This window comes from Camelus bactrianus, chromosome 12 (genome assembly GCF_048773025.1).
Source record: "Camelus bactrianus isolate YW-2024 breed Bactrian camel chromosome 12, ASM4877302v1, whole genome shotgun sequence".
NCBI classification, from domain to species: domain Eukaryota; kingdom Metazoa; phylum Chordata; class Mammalia; order Artiodactyla; family Camelidae; genus Camelus; species Camelus bactrianus.
In genome coordinates, this window is record NC_133550.1 from 39,124,995 (window position 1) to 39,147,213 (window position 22,219).

Consider the following 22,219-nt stretch of genomic DNA (forward strand, 5'->3'; position numbering starts at 1 on the left):
AACACAGAAACAATGAGTTGCTCAACACCACATCAGCAGTCAGGTGATAGGTTAGAGTCAAACCTGGAAAGTCTGATTCTAGGGGGCCCACTTTTTCTCTTTGCTGCCTATACTTGGGCCAAAATATAATTCAGGATTTAATAAGCTTTTTAAAAAGTATAGAGAAATAGAGAAATCACTGAGACATCTTGATGAGTAAACAAAAATAATCTAAACAGGAAATGAAGAAATAGGATCATAATTCTCCAATTCCTTCTTAAGAGTAACTGCTACTACCATTTTGACTTAACCATTATACAACAAGCCCTGTTGTAGGCATTTTGTATGTCTTTTCATTTAATCTAACAATTTGTAGGGCAGGTATGATAACCCTTTTTTAAAACAGATTATGTATGTTCAAAGAATAACTCACTCAAGGTCAAATGGCTATTAGTGTCAGGGCTAAAATATAAACCTAAGTCTGATCAATTACAAAGTCCCTGCTATTTCTTCATTAAGAATCTCCCAAATTGTCCTTTGAAAATAACTTTATTTCTATTACAGAGTAAATCATGGTCACTGTACTGAATTTAGAAGCAAATGGAATTACTTATAGTGCATCCACCCTAGAGAGTAGCTATTGGTATCTTGGTATTTTCTCAGTCTTTTTTAAAAAACAGCTGTGGCCATATTGAATATACATTCATGTAGCCTAAATAAGCAACCTGGTACATAAAGCTTTACTATATTTGAAATCACTTCCTTCAGAAAGATTTGCAGAAGTGGAATTACTGATTCAAAGCATATATCATTTTTAAGGCACTCTAAATGTCAAATTGCTTTTTGAAAGAAACTTTAGAGAACTAAGAAGCCTTCTTGAGTAAGAGATGATGGCAGCTAGGACTAGAATGGTGGGAAAGGACATGAAAAAAAGTGAATGAGTTTAAAATATATTTTGAAGGTACAACTGACACAAAAATCTACTGAAAGCCTAGATGTGAGGGGTAAAGAGGTAAGAAGGATGGTACCCAGGTTTCTAGCTTAATAAGTTGTGTGGTGCCATTTCTTGAGATGGGTTAGAATGAGGTTAAGAATAAGTCAAGGGAAATTTCAAGTAACAGGAAAGAAAAGCCAATAGGAGAACTAGAACTTTTATGTAGATCTGAAAATTTTAAAGATGTAAAAGCTTATAGAGTTTCAAAACAAAACAGACCTTGAAAAATATACTGTCACATATACTTGCACTGATTTCCATGGTTATCAAGTTTTAAAGATTAGAAATAAAAATAAAAATAAATATAAATATAAGAATACTACTGGAAACTTACAATACAGTTTTTGTAACATGCTTTGTATTTTTTTCATGTTATTTTTTCTACTACTAACTCCAAAGCAATTCACCAAATGAATATACCATAAATCATTACCAATCTCGTATTACTGAACTTTTAATTTGTTACCAATATTTGCTGCTGTAGTAATATTATGAACATACTTTGAGTATATCTTTGTACTTTCTGAGATGAATCTGTAAGTTTAAAATTGTTGGCATAAAGGGTACATACCTTTGTGAAGACTGGTGTTAATTGCTAAAGTGAAGCAGTTTATCCCTGGCAAAATGTTTACTTATTGCTTTTATTTGTTTCTTTCATTACTAAAAAGATTGAATTTTTATCATATTTATTGGCCATTTCTAGTTCTTCTTTTGTGAATTGGCAATTCATGCACATGACCTATCTTCCAATAGGTTTGACATACCTTAGCATTCTTTATATAGAAAAAAATTCAAGCCCTTTGTTATAAATCATTGCATTTTCCCCCTGAGCTTATTTACATTTAAAGTATGCAGTATTTAAAGTTTAGAAGTTTAATTCTTACATAGTCAAATATATCCTTTTATGTGGCTTTTAATATCAGAATTAATATAATTCTTATTTAAAACAAGAATTTTTTCATATATTTGGAGATTTTCCAAGAGAAGATGTAAGTCTTATAAGTTCTTTACCCATGTTTGTCAAAACAAATGGCTAGTAAATAAAATTACTCATATTGGATTCCTATTATTAAACTCATTTATCTTTAATCCCTAATTTAACACAGGAAATATGTTATATGTTTTAGTTAGAATTTTAAGTATTTTGATATCAAAATATAAGGATGTCCTCATCCAATCTTCATGATGCTCTGTCTTTAAAGGCAGCTTCAAATACATCAGTAAGGCTATTATAGTAATGGCACCCAGCAAACAATAAAAGGGCACAGGACAGGGGCACCATTTATGTTCAGAAAGCACAGGCACAATCAAATGCATCTATCTTTCTTCTTCAGCTCCTCCCTTCCACAAATGGATTACCTTCAATGCAGGCAGGCTGAAGCCATCTGTAAGGTTATGTGCTTCCTCTTCTGAAATCTGCTCTTCACTAAGTCCAAGGCCCAGCTCCTTAAAAGGCACCACACAGATGTAGTTGGTTACATTGTCACTCTCAGAGTTCAGGGGGTAGGTTAAATTAGGTTAAGGCAATCAACAAAACTGTTTCATTAAAACATAAAGGGTACAACAAAAGTCTTCAAAATACCTTTACTAATCTTCTGAATTCTGACTGAGGAAATTTATATCAGATTTTTTAAAAAGAAACTAATCTTAAAATCTAATATATTAATATACCTCAAATCTTACAGGAAAGATCTTTATATCCAAAGAATTAAAAGTTAACTCTTCATAAGTGCTAAAGTGCTAATTTAATTATTTTTGACACCTACCTTTTGAAACTGTTTTATGTACTTTATTGTATCATGGCTCTCCACATCACTAGCTGACCATTATCTGAAAACATACAACTACTGATACAAGTGACACTAAGCCTTTCTATCTAGGTTGTTTGACATAGACTGCTGTTCTGTTTCTGCCTTCCTCTTCCTCGTGGGCATCTATCAATGTTATTATGATTCCCACCCTCACCCCCTGTTTTTGTAAAGAACTATATACATACAGTTGTTGATACCTGAACAATTCTTGCATTTGTCGTATATTCCTATTTGGTCATAGTGTAATAATCTTTTGATATAGTATTAGGTTGAATCTCTAAATATTCTACTTCAGTATTTTGCTGTCTCCATTTGTGAGGCTGCTCTGTAGTTTTCATTCTTTGCAATACAGCATGTTTTGGAACTGAGACTGTATTATCCGCAGAGGAGTTTTCTATCCAAACTTTTCTATGGTCTAAAATACTTTGTTTATTTTTTAAACTATAAAACCATCTGGACCAGGGAGATAAACATTTTTTTCATTCACATAGTTTTTGAATAACTAATATATTCACAGGATTAAAAATATTTAAGGGGTATAGTTAAAAACTGCTTCCTACCTTTGTCTCTCAGCCACCTAGTTCCCCTACCCAAAGGCAAAAGCAATCACTGTTACCTATATCTTGTGTATCCTTCAAGATATTTTATGGATACATACATACATACATAAAAGCAAATCCAAATACAATGTATGGCAGTGGTAGAGTGTGTGCTTAGCATGCACAAAGTCCTGGTTTCAATCCCCAGTGCCTCCATCAAAAATAAATAAATAAATAAACCTAATTACCACCCCCCCGAGACACAAACAACAAAAAAAGTAATAAAATAAAAAATAAAAAATTGAATGTTAAAAAGATACATAAGTGTGTGTGTACATGGGGATATGTGTATGTATGTGTATATACACATTTGCACACACACATACTTATTTATCCCCTAATAATACATACATACATACAATTCCTTCTATGTACAAATGGAAGGGTGGTATAAATACTGCTCTGTGCACTTTGCTTTTTTTTTTCATTTAACAATATAATTTGGATATCATTCCACAATAGTACATCAAGAACTTTTATCATTTTATTATAGCTGTGTATTTTTCATTGTTTCCATATATAACCAGGTGTTTTATTTTTTAAATGGAATTCTTTTCATTACATACCTAATCTCCAGTTTTTTAATTCTTCCTGGGTCAGTTTGAGATCTGCATTTTGATATGAAATGATCCATTTTTCCTTACATATTCAAAGTTGTGGCACAAAGTTGCATATACTATCCCATTATAATAATTTTAATTTCTTCCGTATCTGTGGTTACAACTCTGTTTCATTAAGAATCTTATGTATTTCCCCTCATTTTACTTCAGGCAGGCATGCAAGAGTTTATATACCTTATTGATCTTTTCAAAGAAATAACTGGTAAGTTCTTTTTTAATTCCTTAAGCATTCTTGTATGGAGAATGTGATCTGGCCCCTGCCTACCTCTGAATCTCTTCTCATACTCCAACTCCCAACTTATACTGTGCTCCAGTCTTGGAGTATGATGGCCTTCTTTCTATACTCCAATCATGGTAAATTCACTCTGCCACAAGATTTTTATACTTGTTGGTCCATGTGACTGGAACTTCATCTATGTTCTCATGCAAACCTCAGTTTAAATTGAAGGACTTCCCCATCATCCAGTCAGAAACAGCAAATCACTCTCTATCCTATTCCCCTGGGTTTTATTTCTTTCTTTACAGTAAATATCTGAAAATCTTCTGTTCATATATATAAACTATCCACCAGAAGGAAAATTCCATGAGAACAAGGATCTTGTCTATCTTGTTCACTGCTAGGTCCCCAGTATCTAGGTAAGTGACTGTTACAGGGAACTCATACAATTTGCAGTCTTCATTAGGACCCCCTCACGAAACTATAAGCTCCCTGAGGCAGGAACCATGTCTATTATGTTGAGCACTGTATATCTAGCAACTAGCGTAATGCCTAGAATAATATTCACTGAATGAGTAACTACTTGCAGTTAACATGCCACACTGTCATACCTCCATTTCTTTCCGTATCTTTGCTTCCTGCTACTTGGAAGGCAGACTCTTATCCTCAAGGCCAACTCCTACTCATTCCTTGTGGACTGACTCAGGTGTTACTTTCCTGAAAGCCCTCTCTGACCAAGTACATTGTCTTGCTATGTCGGAAGGCACTCCGGGCACTTATAGTATATTATAAATACCCACTTACCTACTGACTATGCTAAAAAGTCTTTAAAAGTAGGTAGTAAAAGTTTTTGCTCTGTCTTCCTAGCACAGAGCAGGCAGGAATTTAGGCAGTAAGGTTACTGAATGGACAGGTCTTGACTAAAATGAAAAGTGCTTTCTCTCAATTCCCAAAGAAGTAGTATAGTACAATATATGTGTGTATAAATCTAGATAAAGTAAATATATACATAGAAAAGGTTTTAAAGTCCTAAGTCCTACAGTCAAGACACACCTTTACCTCTTACTGTGTGACACTGAACAAATCAGAGATTTTATTTAGTATTCTCATGAAGTGGAGATAAGAAAATCTAGCTGGAAAGGATATAAGGATATAATGACAGAAAATAAAGCACTCTGTACACTTTTAAGTATTATCAGTGCTATAGTACCCAGCATACAGAAGGTACAAAGTCGTCGTTGCATTCTACTTACTCATAACTTGTCTATGAATTTTAACCAAAGATTTCATATACTTTATTTTCTGACTAACAGAACTAATTTCCTGATTTAGTAAATTTAAGAGGCATACATTGTCATGCAGTCTTTAAGTGCTTATTATACAACAGACACTGTCTAAGCACTTTAAATGCAGTAATTCATTTGATCTAACAAAAACACATTTAGGAAGATTATATTATTATTGCCATTTTACAAATGAATAAAGCAAGGTACAAAGAGTTAAGAAACCTGTTTAGGGTCACTGAGGCGGCAACTGATACAACCAAAATTTAGACTTAGCCAGTCTGACTCTAGAACCTCTGTTTTTTGAAAGGGGAAGGATTTCCTGTTGCCAGTTTATTTCCGTCACATGAAGCAAATTTGCCATGTTCAGTAATTTTTTAAAGTGTCAGACTAAGTGAAGCCAGGTTCTAAAAGACTTTATTCTTTGCAACAGTAAAGGGAGGGACTTCAAGTTTTTTCCTTGTTAAAAATGAGCCACATGAGAGCAGAAGAACTTTCTTCCTGTCTATTATTGTCACTCCCCCGGAATGCATTTCCAGTTTTAAAATAGAAGTGATGATGGGATGATGGAAATCAGCTTCAAAATAGTCAATGTCAGGTAACAGTTAACTTTTACAGGATGCAGCTATAATATCTATATTCAGGACTCTGGAAACATTGCTTATTCTTACGCACAGACAGAAAAGGATATTTTTTCAGCATATATAGGGTAGCTAGCCTTGCTGCTTGAAAGTTGACTCTTACAGTTCTGTAGACAGCTTTCCGAAGACCGATGAGATGCTGACTGGGATGCTGTCCAGCTTTATTAAATGGGCAAGCAGCACTGACCCTGTCAAGCAAACTTGAAAAGTAAAATGTGATACAACTGTACAGGTGTCCTAAAATTTTTGTTTTCTAAATCCACAATTCTATTAAACTTAGGGGGAAAAAAATCCCTTTTCATGATTTTCATTAGAAAATGATTATAAATATCCCAACTCAGGTCTCATAGATATTTCTCTGACACATAAATAGCCACCAGAAAAAAGACAAATAAGAAATTAAAATCTCAAAGAATAAAGGCTTCCTCTGATATGGGGAAACAAAGAATTTTAATTGAAATATAGTAGAAATGTGGAATACTTAAGTAAGAAACTGTAACTTTTTTATATAGACACTCTCCCTGCTAGAATATACTAAAAGTGGCATTACTTTACATTTAACTTTCAAAACTTGTATCTATAGTAACTATGAAAGCCTTAATTATAAACATTTTCACATTCTTAATAAGCATTAACATGTTCATCAATCATATTTTTGGTCATTTGTACAGAACAAATACTGTATAGAAATACATTCTGTACATTCATAAAAGTAGGGTAAAATGACTTACCCACCTGCAGCCACTGGCACTTACCTACTCAAAATGAAGTAGGGGACGCAGAAAGATAACAGGACCAGTGGCGAACAGGGGAATGCAAGTAGAAAGGCAAAGTAAGGGTTACTATGTAGTAGCACAGCTACTCTCAAAACTGTTCAAGAGGAAGCACATTTCATAGCACTTTCCAAAAGATAAATGGGGAGGACCTATTTGCAATAATGCCATATAATGTTTTTATAAATTAAACTATGAATGATTTCATATTACACAGTTGTCAGATGAGATTTTTCACCTAACCAGTAACCTCTCCTAATAACAAAACAAATTATTGGAGTTTATAAATTCTTACACTATAACCACAAATTTATAAAATTAAGACATCTAACTAAAAATTTTTAAAAATGTTAAACCAAACTAAAATATATTCAGGCATTAAAGATCTATAAAAAAAAGGACAATAACTGATAGGCTTATTTTAAAATAAAAGAATAAGGCAAAGAAGGGTTAAGTTATTTGTTAGAGAGAAAAAATTGAGGCAGAATAAAATGGGACTCATGTTTTCAATATATGGATACTACTGTTTGTGCTCTACTTTACTAAATCAATCTTAAAAAAGTATTTCTAAAAAATTATGATTTAAAACTTATTGTCATATTTTTTTCAATCTATTTTCCAGTTAGATGGAAACAAGTGAAACACAATTTTTCCCAGCATTTCTTCTGCCTGTCTTCATTTGAATAGGTAAGTCAAAATCCAGAGGGAAACCACTGGCCAATTTTAGCTCTTCATGCCAAGTCTATACATATAGGTCAAAGTGGAAAAATGACAAAAGGAACAGAATCCCCTGTACACACCTAAGCATTAACTGGACACACAGCCACTCTGCTTAACCAGTCAGCCCTCTTGATAAAATGCTGTGCAAGTCAAGAGTGAAAAGTAGCTATTACTTACTCTTACTGTGATTTTGAACTTTTAAAATTTGACACAACTTAGTATTTGCTAGGCTCTATCAACAAGAAGTGAACTTTAATTACAGTGGAAGGACAAAAATTAACAGACACTGAGGACTGTTACATTTTGAATTGAGCAGAAAGAAAAGTTATAAAACCTCTCTTATGTCTCAGGATTTTTAAACATTTCAGAACACAACAAAGTGAAGAATGAGATGACTACTGGAGACTCTTCCATTTCTTTGTTTCATGATGTCCCAAATACAGCTTTTATGTCAAGATTGTTTAAGTACTACTCTAGAGCAGAGCAGAATGAAAGATGCAATGACCATCAAAGGTTGTTCTGGCCCTCCTCCTTTTCATGATTTTCCAGATACAGCTAATTAAGAGCAATATACTTTGCCAAATACTTACTTTCTCCCACCTACAGGTTGCAGAGGTTATGAGCTGTATAAGTTATTAAATACACTATAGTACAACCATCACCTGTGAGCATTTAGATGGCACCCTCGTGTACAGGAAATAGGTTTAGAATCAGATGGAATGAACTTGAACTTTTGCTCTACCACTTACAATTGTATTTCTTTAGTTGTATGCAAAATTGTCTAGCATAGTTTATAGAACATAATCAATGTTCAATAAACACAACTTTGCCTTTATTAATAGAATAAATAGCCTGTCTATCCAGTAGCTTAATACACTTAACAGTTATACCAGTGAATATTTAATTTCCTGTGAGAATATGAAATATCATTATTTGCATGATATTCTGAGAGTATCAGTGCCATAATATCTGTTAATATTTACCAAAAGAGTATTATTAATACATGGTAAGATTTTTCAAAATAAATTCACGTCAGATACATTTATCATTTAAACTGAGTAAAGCGAGCATCTGACAGGGAATAAAGGGAACAAACATTTATTGGATAACTATTGCATCCTAAGTTCAAGGTTCTCTATTATATATGTATATTATATGTGAGGACTCTCTATATATTATATCATATAATCACGTGGTATTACGCAGAAATAATCATGATTCTCAAAGCACTTTGGTTTCTCAAAGTAGATTAGCAGAAGCATACTACTTATTACATCCAGCATATAATGTATTTTTTCCTTCACTTAGCAGTTAATAGACTTTAATAAATGCTTTAATAAAAGAGAAATCTACTTTTTTTCTGTAAATTCAACACAGAAATTAAAATAGGCAATAAATATTCAAATTCAACCATGTAGTGGAAAAGAATTATTTTAAAAATAAAATGAAAAATGAACTCACAGTGTAAATCCTCTGGAAATGACTTCAGTTTCTTGAATGAGACGTAAAGCTTTTCTCACGAGATTAGTAAAAGCTCGGCTATTTGTTGCTATATCTCCCAAACGGACACTGTATTTTTTTAGTGTTACTTGTAGTTTGGCTGTCCTCCATAATCTCAAAACTCTTATGATCAGATAAACAAACAGAATTACTCCCCATACCAGCCAGGAAGATACAATCCACCAAGTGGGAAGCACAACGAGCAAACTAATGAAGGCAAATAGCATTGAGATATCCCTAGAACAGAGAAGCCAAGAAAATGATAATCCATCAGTCTAGAGAAAGATGAGTTACTTTAGTTAGTAATTTAGGTTTTCTAAAGTAGATAAAATGCTAGCTTCTTTATAAAGTATGACTTTAAAAATATGACATTTTAGAAAGCAATGTGAAACAGTTAAAAAATATCTGGCAACTAGACAATGGTGCTTAGGTAATAAAATCTAAACTAGTAAGTTTAGGTAAAGGACATAGATATATGTCTTCTGAAAAAACTTTTTGTTTTAAAGATATGTCCTCTTTAACCTAAAAATAAATTATAGATTTTAAAATCCAATTTTACAAATATAAAAGTAAAAAAATCTTTAATTTCCCCTAATTTTTAATATTAAAATACTCCAATATTTGAAGATGTTATGAAGTTCTTTTCCCTAAAATCAGACTTTTTTTGTGCAAAAACATACTATTCTCAAGAAAATAGACACATTTTTCTAATTAGAAATAATATACACTTAATAATTATTTTGAATAAAGTAATCTAATTGAGTATACATACTTACTGCAGACTATAATATAAACAAGCTTTGTTCTTTTATACTGTTTAACTGAAATAAAAATATGTATGAAATTTTTAAAATTTAGGTCAATTACCAATCTACAGACTAAAATATAACTTTCAAGCAATGAAGGCTTTGATGAAAATGTATGTATGTATATGTATGTGTGTGTATATATATATAAAAGAGGTAAATATAGGGGAGCTGTATCTGAGGATATCTGAAAAACAACATCAATAATACCTGAAGACAGTTATGGTCAAACTATAAAGAAAATCACATGTAGGAATGCTTCTTAATAAGTATTTGTCTGCCCTAATTTCCCTTGGGATCCTTTACTGTTAGATGATAATGCTAATATCATAAAGCAAAATCTCTTCATATACTTTTCTGTATTGATGGCAAAGTCTAAAAGTATTTATAGGCCTCATAGTTGCTTAATTACATTTATGGCTAAAGGAAACTTGAAAGTAAAGTTGTAAAACTCTTAAAACCAATGGTTCCTTCTAGCAACTCCTTAAAGTTCTTAAATTTTTAAAGGATATGATGCTTTACTTCATCATGATATCTGAGTGACTATATATTTAGAAAACATGATTATTTTGCTACTTGCTACAATATGAAGCATGTCAATGTGACAGGAAAGATAGATAAATTCAGAACACTGAGGCAAATGAATTTACTGCTGTATACCTTGAACAGTTCAAGCAATAATTTAGTTCATTTAATAAATTCCTACTTTAATAGGAAAAGGATATTAACAGTTTTGTGTGTGTGTGTGTGTATGTGTGTGTATATATATATATGTATACTTTTTTTTTTTTAAAATTATGGTCTGAGACTTCTGTATTAGCCCCAAATACTGCAAGTAGTTGACAAGTTTTATGATAGTCTGAATTGCCTAAGTTCCCTATGAGCTCTTCTCAGCCAACAAAGCAGGAATCAACTGTTTACCTCCATGTCCTATCCTGTCCTTGGTATCTCCACAATGTGATTATGATATAATCTCTTAATTGTAAAGAAACATAAAGAACTGGCTAGGACTTCATGCACAAGTGTATGTAAGGTATGTGGGCAAGAGAGAATCTTTTTGGCAAATGTTACACCTACTTGTTAGGTTGTTAAACACAGACCTAATTATACTGAGTTGAAAGTATATAATAATCAAATTGGATTTTTTTTTCTAGTTTCACTTTTAATAGTATTTACTTTAGAAAGTTACCTTTTTTTTTTGTAGCCTCTGGCATATCATTACATTAATTACAATGCTAAAATGTTTATAATGCCTTTACAATAGAGAGCATGATGATAGATTTCCTCTGCTAATACTCTATATGTAAGCAAAGGATAAACATTTTCTGGACAGTACCAAATATTAGGGGTTGCCAGGGAGCAAAGTGTTGGAAGGTGTCCATTTTCCTGTTGTTGAGGCTGCCCTGCACACAGGATACCGGGATCAAGCAGCTCAATCAGCTCCACATCCTCTTGTAACAGGACTTCCTGTTGCAGGATGGTATGTAGTGAGTCGAGTCGGAATCCAGTATCCTTGCCATTAAAAGACAGGAAGAGAAGTATTAATACACAGCATAATTTTGTATTAAATACTAAGCTCCTACCGTGCTAATAAAATTAGAGGTGTTTATTTTCATTATAGACTCCAAGAAGAGGAAGCAATAATCTATTTTCAGTATGATGTATGGGGTTTTATTTTCACTGTAAATGTGAAACAATAAAGACTGAGGCAGACATTACTGAGCCACTGGAAGTGAAATATATGTTTTTTAAAGAGATATGAAGTAATTACAGATTAATAAACCTGTTGAGTTAAGCTTAATTAATTAAATTGTTGAAAACAATATGGAAAATATAATTCTGTAACAGAAGATGCTGTCCCTGGATACTGTAATGATATAGTCAATATCTAAGAATTACATCAGCAAGATCAAGGCTTTCTAAAAATGGACATTCGGATATTAAAATATATCATTAAGGAATATAATACAAAATGACACTAATGTGTGCATAGCACTTTATAGTTTACAAAATGCTTTCACATGTATCAGCTCATTTATTTCTCCCTCTTTTCCTTTTATCCATCTATCAAGGAATACCTTATACATACAAGGCAACATGCTCAACACCAAGAACACACACACGAAATGAATAAGACATACAAGTCTTTACTCTTAAAGTGTTCATAGTTTAATGGAGAGGACCAAAAAGTAAGCAGTTACAATATCAAGTGCAAAGAAGTGCGATGAGGTATAAGTAGGTTATTATGAAAATGGCACAGAAGGACCAAAACTTGCAACAAAGTCAGAGAAAGTAAGAGGTGATACCTAAGCTAAGTATTAAAGGATAAACAAGAACTGACCAAATGAAAGACCTGGAAGAATGGGATGAGACAGAATAAAAGCAAGCCTCTTCTAGTCTGGGGACCTACAAGCCACCAATATTAGTTTTGTGTAGAGTGTACATGGTAGAGAGGTGAGAGATGAGGTAGCAACATTAGGGCAGATAAGTTAATTCTCACAGTATCACAGATAATGTGATGCACATTATCACCCTCCTGTCCATTCTATAGAGAAAACTGAAGCTCAAAGAGATTAAGTAACTTTCTAGAATTCTGATTTCAAACCAAAGTCTTTGATAGCTGAAGAATATAGTCTCCTCTATCAGAAAAATTAACATTTTATGTTGTGTTAAATTTTGGAATAGAATGATCCTATTGCATGATAAAAATAAAGAGAACTTTTAATGGACAAGGCCTTTAGCAATTAAAGTAAAACCAATTAGGTCTAGGGTTTGAAAGCAGCAGGTTTGCTCTTTATCATTCCCGCACCAGACTCCAGCCCTAGTTGATCATAATGAAGGCTTAAGCAGGAATGCAGAGATCCTTATATCAAACTGAGTACATAGCCCCTTGATCATGGGTTATACATCACTTTTAAAGAAGGAGAAGAATATTTTTAATATTAGGTCTATTTGGATATATTTCTAAAGAAGAAAGGAAGGAAGGAAGGAAGGAAGGAAGGAAGGAAGGAAGGAGGGAAGGAAGGAAGAAAGAAGAAAAGAAAAAAGAAAAGAAAAGAAAAGAGAAAAGAAAGAAAAGAAAAAAAGAAAAAGAAAAAGAAAAAGAAAAAGAAAAGAAAAGAGAAAAAGCTTCTCAATGGAATGTTGATCTTAATTTTAGCCTGGGGTTTTTTTTTCTTACCATTTACTGACATACCCTACATACATACCTCTGCAGCACTTTCATGCTTCATATTGGAACTACTGCCTCGTCTCTCTTACAATTCTAACACTAGGAACTACTTAATTTTTTGACGTTCCACCCCACTTTCATTAAGAGAGAACAGCACAACTCACTTGATACTACTGTTGGGGGTGGGGAGGGGGGAAGTGGACTGAGGGTATCGACAGCAGGTGGGCAGTGGGGGGCCAGGAGGGCAGGAGGTGGAGTATGGTAGCTTTCCAAGTAATCTTTAAAATAAATCTTCACATATTGGCCTTATAATTTGGTTTGGATTCCCCAATCAGACACAGCCATATTCAAATATAAGTATTTAAAATCAAACTTTTGCTACAAAATCTTGAAACCAGATCTTTTATATGGGTAAGTTTAAAGAAGCTTAACTAAATGAAGGTTAAGGCTGATAGAGAGGGGGGAACTATTAACATAGAATGGGAGCTGTCCCCTCTTCAGAGACTCTCTTATGGACATGCTGCTTCAACAGGTACTCACTTTCTTCAACACCATTCTTTGGCATCAGACCTGTTGTAAAACTGGGATAATGCCTCCCCAAAACCAGTATGATTCGAGGTACTATTAATAGCATGGGTGCTCTGTGCTGGGGGAAGGTATACTATGTGAACTTTGGCTCACCCTCAACAAGTTTGTGTCAAGACTTAGTACCTAGGTTTGTATGTTGGCTCCAAAAGTTAAGCAAGTTAATAACCTTTCTGTCCCAGTTTCTTCATCTGCAAAATGAAGACAGTAATAGTACCCACTTCACAGGGTTGTTGCAAGGATTAAATAAGTCAGTATTTGTAAAATACTAAGAATATCTGGTGCACAGTAAGCACTATGTAAGTGTTAGCTGTTAGTACATACAAAATAATTAAAAATACAACCGAGAAAAGCACACATAAAGTAAAAACTTACAGAACATAGCATAGATAATTATTACAAAGTTATTGTAGGAAAAAAGAGATCCAGTAGGCTGACGTTTCTGATAACGGTCTTGAGGAAGGGCTAGTACTGCTTATTGAAAAGATTCCAATAATAGAAAAGTGGAAAGAATTCCATAGTATAATAGCACAAATATAGACAAAGAAAATAGGTAAGAAATAAAGGAAAAGGAAGGCTGTGTTGGTCTGATGAATATATTGGTGTATAAAGCTGGAAAGGTAGATTAGGGCCAAATTATACAGACTCATGTCAAAGTGATGAATTGGACTTGATTTGATGGATAGCGGGGATTTTTTAGGATCTAAACAGAGATATGGCATGAGAAGATAACTTCGGAAGATTTCTGCCTGGATGGAACAAAAAGAATAGGAGAAGTACAGTTAAAGAATAAAGAGATTATTATTTATTTCCAGCCCCCAGGGATGGAGAAGAGAACTTATGCATATGTCAATATACTTCAACGATCTTATATATTTTTTAATATATAGTTCTATTTAATAAAGCTGTTGAGGATCAAATGAGATAACATGTGTGAAAGAACGTTAGAGGCTAAAAAGTGCTTAAAAAGTGCCAATAATACTATTATCACAGTTGGATAAAGGAATTTTTTTTTAATCTTTAAGAAGAAAAGTACTACCGTAATCAAAACGAACAATCATAAAATGTTCAGTTATCGTGGAGCAATTGTCAGTATCTTTATAAAAGGAAAGAGGATCTGTATAGCTAACAAAATTTTAAATATTTCATAATCAAGGGGAAAGAAAACAAATCTCATGTCAGAAGCAAACTGGGTAATTCCTTGTTCCATTACTAGTAAACTATTTCTTAGATATGTATTTTTTATAATTCTCCATAATATAGGTACAAAGTGGGATGCATATAGAAGCTGGCACTTTACAGTGAAACATGACATGAAACAAGTGGCCAGTGACAAAGAACCAAGAATGAAAAGATCATGACTATGCAGACTATGATTAAACCACAGAAAAATGTATATGGATCCATATACCTTACCACAGTCCTAGTATCACTGAAGAATGAGGATGGCTCCACCTGGATAGAGATGATATTCTATGTAGATGACAAGAGACTTTACTGACCTTCTCAACACACCTACCAAGATGAAACCCTGAACAGAGAACTTATCCATACAGATTGCTAAAAAAGTAATTTTAGTCAAAACATAATACTACTCAAGCTAGAGACATAGTGGGTTATAATGGAAAGAGTCTGGGCTTTGAAACTGGGAGTGCTGAGTTCAAATTCTGACTCTATCACCTTCTGGCTGAACATTCTTGAACAATTCACTTAATGAGTATTCTTAACCAAACTGAATTGCCAGAACCTTAGGCTTTCCCACTGGTAAATACACTAAACCTCAAATAATGTTTAGATTACCAAATCAAAATGTGAAAGCACTTTGTAAACATCTCTTTACAAATGATAATTTACAAGAATGATAATTATCATCTTAAGGTCATAGGCCAGCAGAAGATCCTGAAACCTGCTTACTTGTGAGAGCCATGAAAATTTCATAACTTTAATCTTTTAGCTATACTACCTACATTTTGTATTGTTAAGATGTAAAAAGGTTCAAGTACTTCCTCTTAGAGCTCAGAAATCAAGCAAGCCTTTAGGAAAGTCTGTGATTTACCAGTCCAAGGAGACTAAATTTTATATATGAAGTTGTCAGAGAATAGTAGTTTAACGATAAATAAATTACAGAGGAACCACTTTTGATTTTGCCGAAACTTTGTAATCATAGGCTGTGTGACAGAGACAGTCAAGTTCCTAATGAAAAGGGAGAAGATCCCACTAGTATATCTATTCCCTTCCTCTCTGAGAGGAGTATCTATCAATGGAGGAAGCTGGCAGCAGGAAATGAGTAATCTAACAAACAGGGTTTTAATAAGTACCAGAATACCCTATTCTAAATGGCTAATAACCTCTAAGGAGACCTATGAGACAATACTAATGAGTTCAATTTCAGAGATCCCCAATTATTGAAGAATTTCCTTCTCTTTCCTTTTTTTTTCTTTTTAAGGTGATACAAACAAACTTTAACACTTCATAAAGCTGACAGTTTCCTTTTGGAGATCAGCCCAGAATTTCTAATCAAAAGCAATCACCGCCCAAATCAGTAGCAAAACAGCCCTGAAAAGTGAAAAACAGTAAAATGAACACTTACCAATTTGTGAAGTAAGTCATCATTCTTATTGCACTGAGACAAAATCCAACTTTTGATGGTCTCAGCCACTTTTAACAGGATGCCTTGCTGAAGGAGATGAATGACATAGTATAGGATTATTAAACCACATCTAAACAGCAGAAAAACTTCAAATAATTTACTTCTAATTAATCATAATTTTTACCAGAAAAAGGAAGGAAAAAATCATCTAGGTTATATGCTTTGCCAGTATGTCTCAGCCTCCTTATTAGATCCCAAATTTACTTGCACATCAGAATCACCTAGAGATTTTAGTTAGAAACATATTTCTGGGCCCCCAAACTAAATTCATATTCAGTAAGTTTGGGTGAGACCTGGAAACCTGATTTTTAAAGCGCAATCAAAGTCACTGTGATGCAGCCCATTTATCTTAGGTACACTATATACTATCTATGTCAACAGGATGATGGTATGTACTTCAAAACCAACTGCTCCAGATTCTCAAATATGAAGAATATTTATTTCATTCAACAGTACTAAGGCAGAAAGGTATTTCAATCAATTTTAGAAAAACTGTCATATTGAAATAAAAGTTATATATTGAATCAATCAAAACTTCAATTTACCTTAATAGCCCATTTCCTGAGCAGGCCAGTAAATGGAGTTTGCATTCACTGAGTGACTACTATATCCAAGGTACTAAAAAAAGGGTCATGGGAACAAAGATGAATACACATAAAGGAGAGAGCCATGAAAACACATGCTGTGGGGATGGTGGCATAGTTTGGGACAGCTACTAAGACCCAAGGGAAGAAGGGAATAGCACTGAAGTGAAAGAGGTGCACTGAGATAGGTACTTTGGTCTTAATGATAAGTTAGACTTTACCTATAGACTGTGAGGAGTCACCAAAGGTTTTTATATATGGAAGTGAAACAATAAAAATCAGCACTTTAGAAAAATAACTGCCAACAGTGTGGAGGCTGTACTAGCAGGGAATGAGTGTAGCCAAGGAGCATGATTAGGAGGATATATAATAGTCCAGCTAAATAATGATAAAGGCTTGAACTAAGGTAGCAAAAATGGTAATGAGTAAGGATTAGATTTTAGAAACAAAAAAGGTAAGTCAATAAATCACTTAGCAACCAAATCAATGTGGGAGTGACAAGAAACTAAGATAATTTTGAGAGGGTGGTAATTTAGGAACAGAGAAAGAATATTTTGGTTTTTGTCTCAGAGATTCTGAGGAAAATAGCTCTGTTTTAGACATGTTGAATCCGAGTTTTCTGGATGCAGGCAGATAGAAATGTCTAACAAGCATCTGGAACTCAGTGAAAGTGGAGAATGGACAAAAGTAGCCAATAAGGACAAGAAAGTAGATGAGATCACTCAGAGAAAACAGACCAAGCCAGGAAGACTGAATTTGATGAAAGGAACGTTTAAGAATAATCAAAGAAAAAGAAACCAGAAAAATATTCAGAGAACTATTATTCATGGTGAGAATACCAATACAGACTACCCAACAATTATTTAACAATCACATTTTTTTAAGTTAAAAAGGGTGATTAATACTAACGACTGTTTCATCATGAACTGATACAGAAAATTTGCTTTCCAAAAAAATAACTGGTACTTCACAGCTTGAACAGAATTTGGGGGGCAATTCTAATATATCACTGAGAAGGAACAACAAAGTCTTTCTAAAATTTAGCTGCCCCGATTTTGAAAACCTCCATTTTAGAAAAATATGCTCGTACTTGAAATGTGTACTATGAAGACTAAATAAACTTTCCAAACATATGGTAATTTTGAAAAACACCCTCTTGCTAGCTTTTTATTGTTCCTCAATTTCTGAGAGGATGAATTTTAAACTCTCATTTTATTTATTTATAAATTAACAACATCTACAAGTAAAAACACCTGTCATAAGAGGATTAAATACTTACAAAACCCAAGTTTGTGCACACAAACACACACACACACAAAGAGGTCAACATCCAGCTCCTGCCCCAGTATTATCACTTGGCTCATTCTTTGTCTTTTGTTGCCAAGTAATCTCAAATCTAAGTTTTAATCTATAAATAATCTTTTAGATATATCTTTAGGTTTTGCTTCCAAAACTTTTCCCAGGAACATTCTTATTTGAAAAGAGCAAGAAGAAAGGGTTTAAGTACAGACGACAAGGAAAACTAGTTCTGGTCCCTGCAAGCTCTCACTCCTCTAACTCCCATCTTGTGGGTGTTAGTTAAAAAACATTTCTCTGGTGTTTACTGTGCTGTTGCAATAGGGCCCAACTTGCCACATCACATTTTAGTTTTTTTCCTAAAGAGAACAGAAGGAAAGATCCTTACCTCTCTATCACACAGAATAAATGACTAATTGAAAACTCTGAAAGTCTCATTTTGTTATAATTGAGTCTTATAATAAAACATTGATTAAACTAGAATTCTCAAGAAATGAAGTAATCGGGTTATATTGTTTTCTGTTGAATTAGAATTCCTTTTCTAATTCCTGAAATGTACTATAACATTTTCTTATTTTAGTAAATACAGCTAACAGAACATAAATGAATCCAGTGAATGCATTTTACAGAACATAATTAATGGTTATTTCTTCTAGTATTTCAGCCTCAAAATGCTGTCCATCAACTATGACATATCTACTGTATGAAATATATGATACCACAGATATAAAGGGCTTCAGAAACTAAGCTACATATTCCCACTCCATCATAGATCCTTGAAATTGTCTATGAAATATTAACTGGCTTTCTTATAATTTGTATTGTTGGAAAAAAAAATTTAAAGAAAAAGAATTCTAGTTAATATAGGAGCCCTATAGTTAGATTCTCATTAAGCTTTTAGTTTATTTTTCTGGTTCCCTCCAGATAACTTACATATTTAAATATATAATATATTTCAATCCTCAATAACATTCATTTCAATTCATTATATGAATTACCCATGAGATAGCCCAAAATAACAATTATTCATGTTTATCTAAACAGTTTTGTACTACTGATGAAATAAAAACATGTCTTACCAGTGTAGGGAAAGACATGGAGGTGCTAACAAGGTGTTTTTTTGCAAGGATAAGGGTAAATGCAGTTTAAAAAATCAGGAAACAAAAGATTGAGTCATGGAGAATGAGTGTGCCTTCTTACCTTTGGCAGGGCTCTTGCGGGAGGCTGTTGTCCCTCTGTCACTGTGCATTTCTCTGGTTTTGGTGACAGAGAAGAACATATTTCAAAGTCTGTGTGTCCCAGATCCTGTAAGTACTGGTAAAGTGGAGAATTCTGAAAGAGATATAAAATAAAGTAAATTTCAAGATCATTTGAAATTTACAGCTGACCAGTGAACAACATGGATCTGAATTGCAGGGGTACACCTTTATGCAGATTTAAAAAAAAATGTGTACTACAGCACTAAAGGGTGAAGGTTAGTTGAATTCCCAGAAGGGGAACTGAGAATAGGGAGGGCCGACTATAAGGTTATTTGTGGATTTTCAGCTGAGCAAGTGTTGGTGCCCCTAACCCTGGTATGTTTCAAGGATCCACGGTATTTCAAAAGTTTTAGAGGCCAAATTCAAATCATGACAAGTACGCTCAAATTCTAAATTTAAGGCTTCTTCTCTAAAGTACTGAATTGTCTGTCACAATGCCACTTAACGTTAAAAAAAAAAATCAACAAACAATTCAATAGAGTAACCAAAAAAAGAAAAAATTAAATAAAACAAATATTTTTTGATGGGTACCAGACAGAAAAAGTGAATTTAAGAATATAAATAGACTTGTTAAGCAATTTGTCAAGATTTTGCTGGAATAGATCAAAATAGCCAATCCTGGCTAAATGTAACTCAGAAGAGGACCTACAGTGACAAACAGTTATCACTTGAAGCCAAGAAGAATTAGCAATGATCATACTGTATCAATTATAATTTTACCATACTATCATATTGATTAATTAATTCAAGGACAAATATGTATTGTTTATCATATGCCAGTACTGTAAACAAACTTAAAACACCAATAAAGTGACCTAAAATAAACTTACATATAAGCATATGGCAAATAAGAGACAGTTTAGATAGGTTAAGAACACAGACTCTGGAGCCAGGCTATGGGTTCAAATACCAACTCTGCTTCTTACTATCTTGGTAACCCATGGCAATGTATAATCTTTCTATGCTTCAGCTATCTCATCTAAAAATAGGAAAAATAAACATCACCTAGTTCATAGGGTTCTTATGAGAACTAAATCAATATAAAACATCTGGAACGGTCCCTGGCACACAGTAAGCACTCAATTTATACTTCAACTTTATATAAGCCATGTGGAAAGAGCACAGGTTTTGGAATAGACCAAAACAAAACAAAAACACACACACACAGAAAAGCAAAATACCAAAATTACCCTAACTCTATCAAACAGAAATATCATTATCATCACTATTGGATGTAACTCCATGGGACAACTCTTTCTGGATAAAAGCAAATTTTATTTTACCTTTTAATCTTCTCTAAAGCACAAAATTGGTAACATGTATAAAATAAACCTTGATTCCATTCAAGCAGATATTTAATACTTAAAAAAGACCTAAGTCAGACATTAGAAATACAATAACAACCAACACCAAAACAACAACGGCCACAAAGATGATATAGTGCTACGTGGCAAAAGCTCAACTAAGCATTTTACACACATCACCTAATTTAAGGTTCACAACAAACTCTAGAAGTATTATTATTACCATCCTCATTACTATTGTTATTCCCATTTCATAGATGAGGAAACATTCACTCAGTTAGGTAAAGCAGGATAGGTCTGACTCCAAAGCCAATGCTGAAATATGCTGTATTACCTAAAATTACAGTCCCTCCTGTGTCTAGAGAGGAAGACACTAAAGAAGCTTATAATATGGATTAGTACAGAGACACGAAGCAAATTAACAATTACAGGAATGCATTGGTTGCTAACAGGAGAGGCAATAATTTTAGGGAATATATCTGAGTTTGGAAAAACGAGTTAAAGTGGGGATTTGCTGAACTGGCAGCAATTTACTGGCTATCAATTTAAGAGAACAGGAAGATGAGTCAAATGCCTTCCTTTTAAGCTATGTTTAATCTCTCCTTTGAGAAAAATATGCAAAAAATTAAAAAATTAAGGAGGAAAAACATGTTTCTTACCCTATCATCAGACTTAAAATCTCTGGTGGCACAAATGGTTAATTTTTTACACTCATAATGTACCTTCAAATATTACGTTCAATTACTCAATCTGTATTTTCAAACTGAACTGTGAACCCCACCCTGCTCTGGCCCCAGAGTGGCAAAAGAACAAGAATGCTAGCTCTTTTGGGCTGACCTTTTGAAAAGTTTACATACTTTAAAAACAAAACAAAACAAAACTTGTTTTTAAGGCAATAGAACCCTTTCTTCAAATGAACTCCCATGGGGAAGAATAATAAATAAGATGGATCAAAGTGGAGTTACTCTAATTCAGCTTTTTCTGTAGAAGGCCAGATAGCAAACATTTCAGGCTTTGTAGGCCATATGGTCTCTGTCGCAACTGATCACCTCTGCTGTTGTAGTGTGAAAGCAGCTACAGACAAGACAAAGACCAATGAATGTGGTTATGTTCCAATAAAACCTTATTTATGGAAATACTGAACTTCTTATAGTTTTCACATGTCACAAAATACCATTCTTTTGATATATTCACCAACCATTTAAAAAAGTAAAAACCATTCTTCTTTCACCAGCTGTATAAAAATAGGCACAGTACAAATCTGTTCCAACTGCCTTACGTTTGTTGACTCGACTCAGTTTAAGATCATGAGGCACACTCTTGACTGCTAACTGTTCTCTGGAAGAGGCTTGCAGGGTGGGGATGGGGCCAAACTTCTTTTTTATTCAAATTGTAATGCCCTTTCTTACAGCACACTTAGCCGACA

General features: G+C 33.5%; 1 protein-coding gene across 6 annotated transcripts in view; it reads right to left on the reverse strand.

Moving 5' to 3' along the window:
- The window catches only part of VEZT (vezatin, adherens junctions transmembrane protein), a 63,053-nt gene that overhangs the window by 23,949 nt on the left and 16,885 nt on the right, over window positions 1-22,219 (reverse strand). For 3 of the 6 annotated variants that reach the window (XM_010962747.3, XM_010962743.3, XM_045522424.2), the window contains exons 2-7: window positions 19,431-19,562; window positions 16,291-16,377; window positions 11,280-11,455; window positions 9,099-9,374; window positions 6,195-6,344; window positions 2,333-2,480 (exon numbers count right to left, since the gene is read on the reverse strand). In XM_010962747.3, the coding sequence (XP_010961049.1) occupies window positions 2,333-2,480; window positions 6,195-6,344; window positions 9,099-9,374; window positions 11,280-11,455; window positions 16,291-16,377; window positions 19,431-19,562 (969 nt within the window). Of the gene's footprint in view, window positions 1-2,332; window positions 2,481-6,194; window positions 6,345-9,098; window positions 9,375-11,279; window positions 11,456-16,290; window positions 16,378-16,895; window positions 16,969-19,430; window positions 19,563-22,219 lie in introns of those variants that run through there. The other 3 variants (XM_045522423.2, XM_045522422.2, XM_010962744.3) reach the window with 3 other exon arrangements.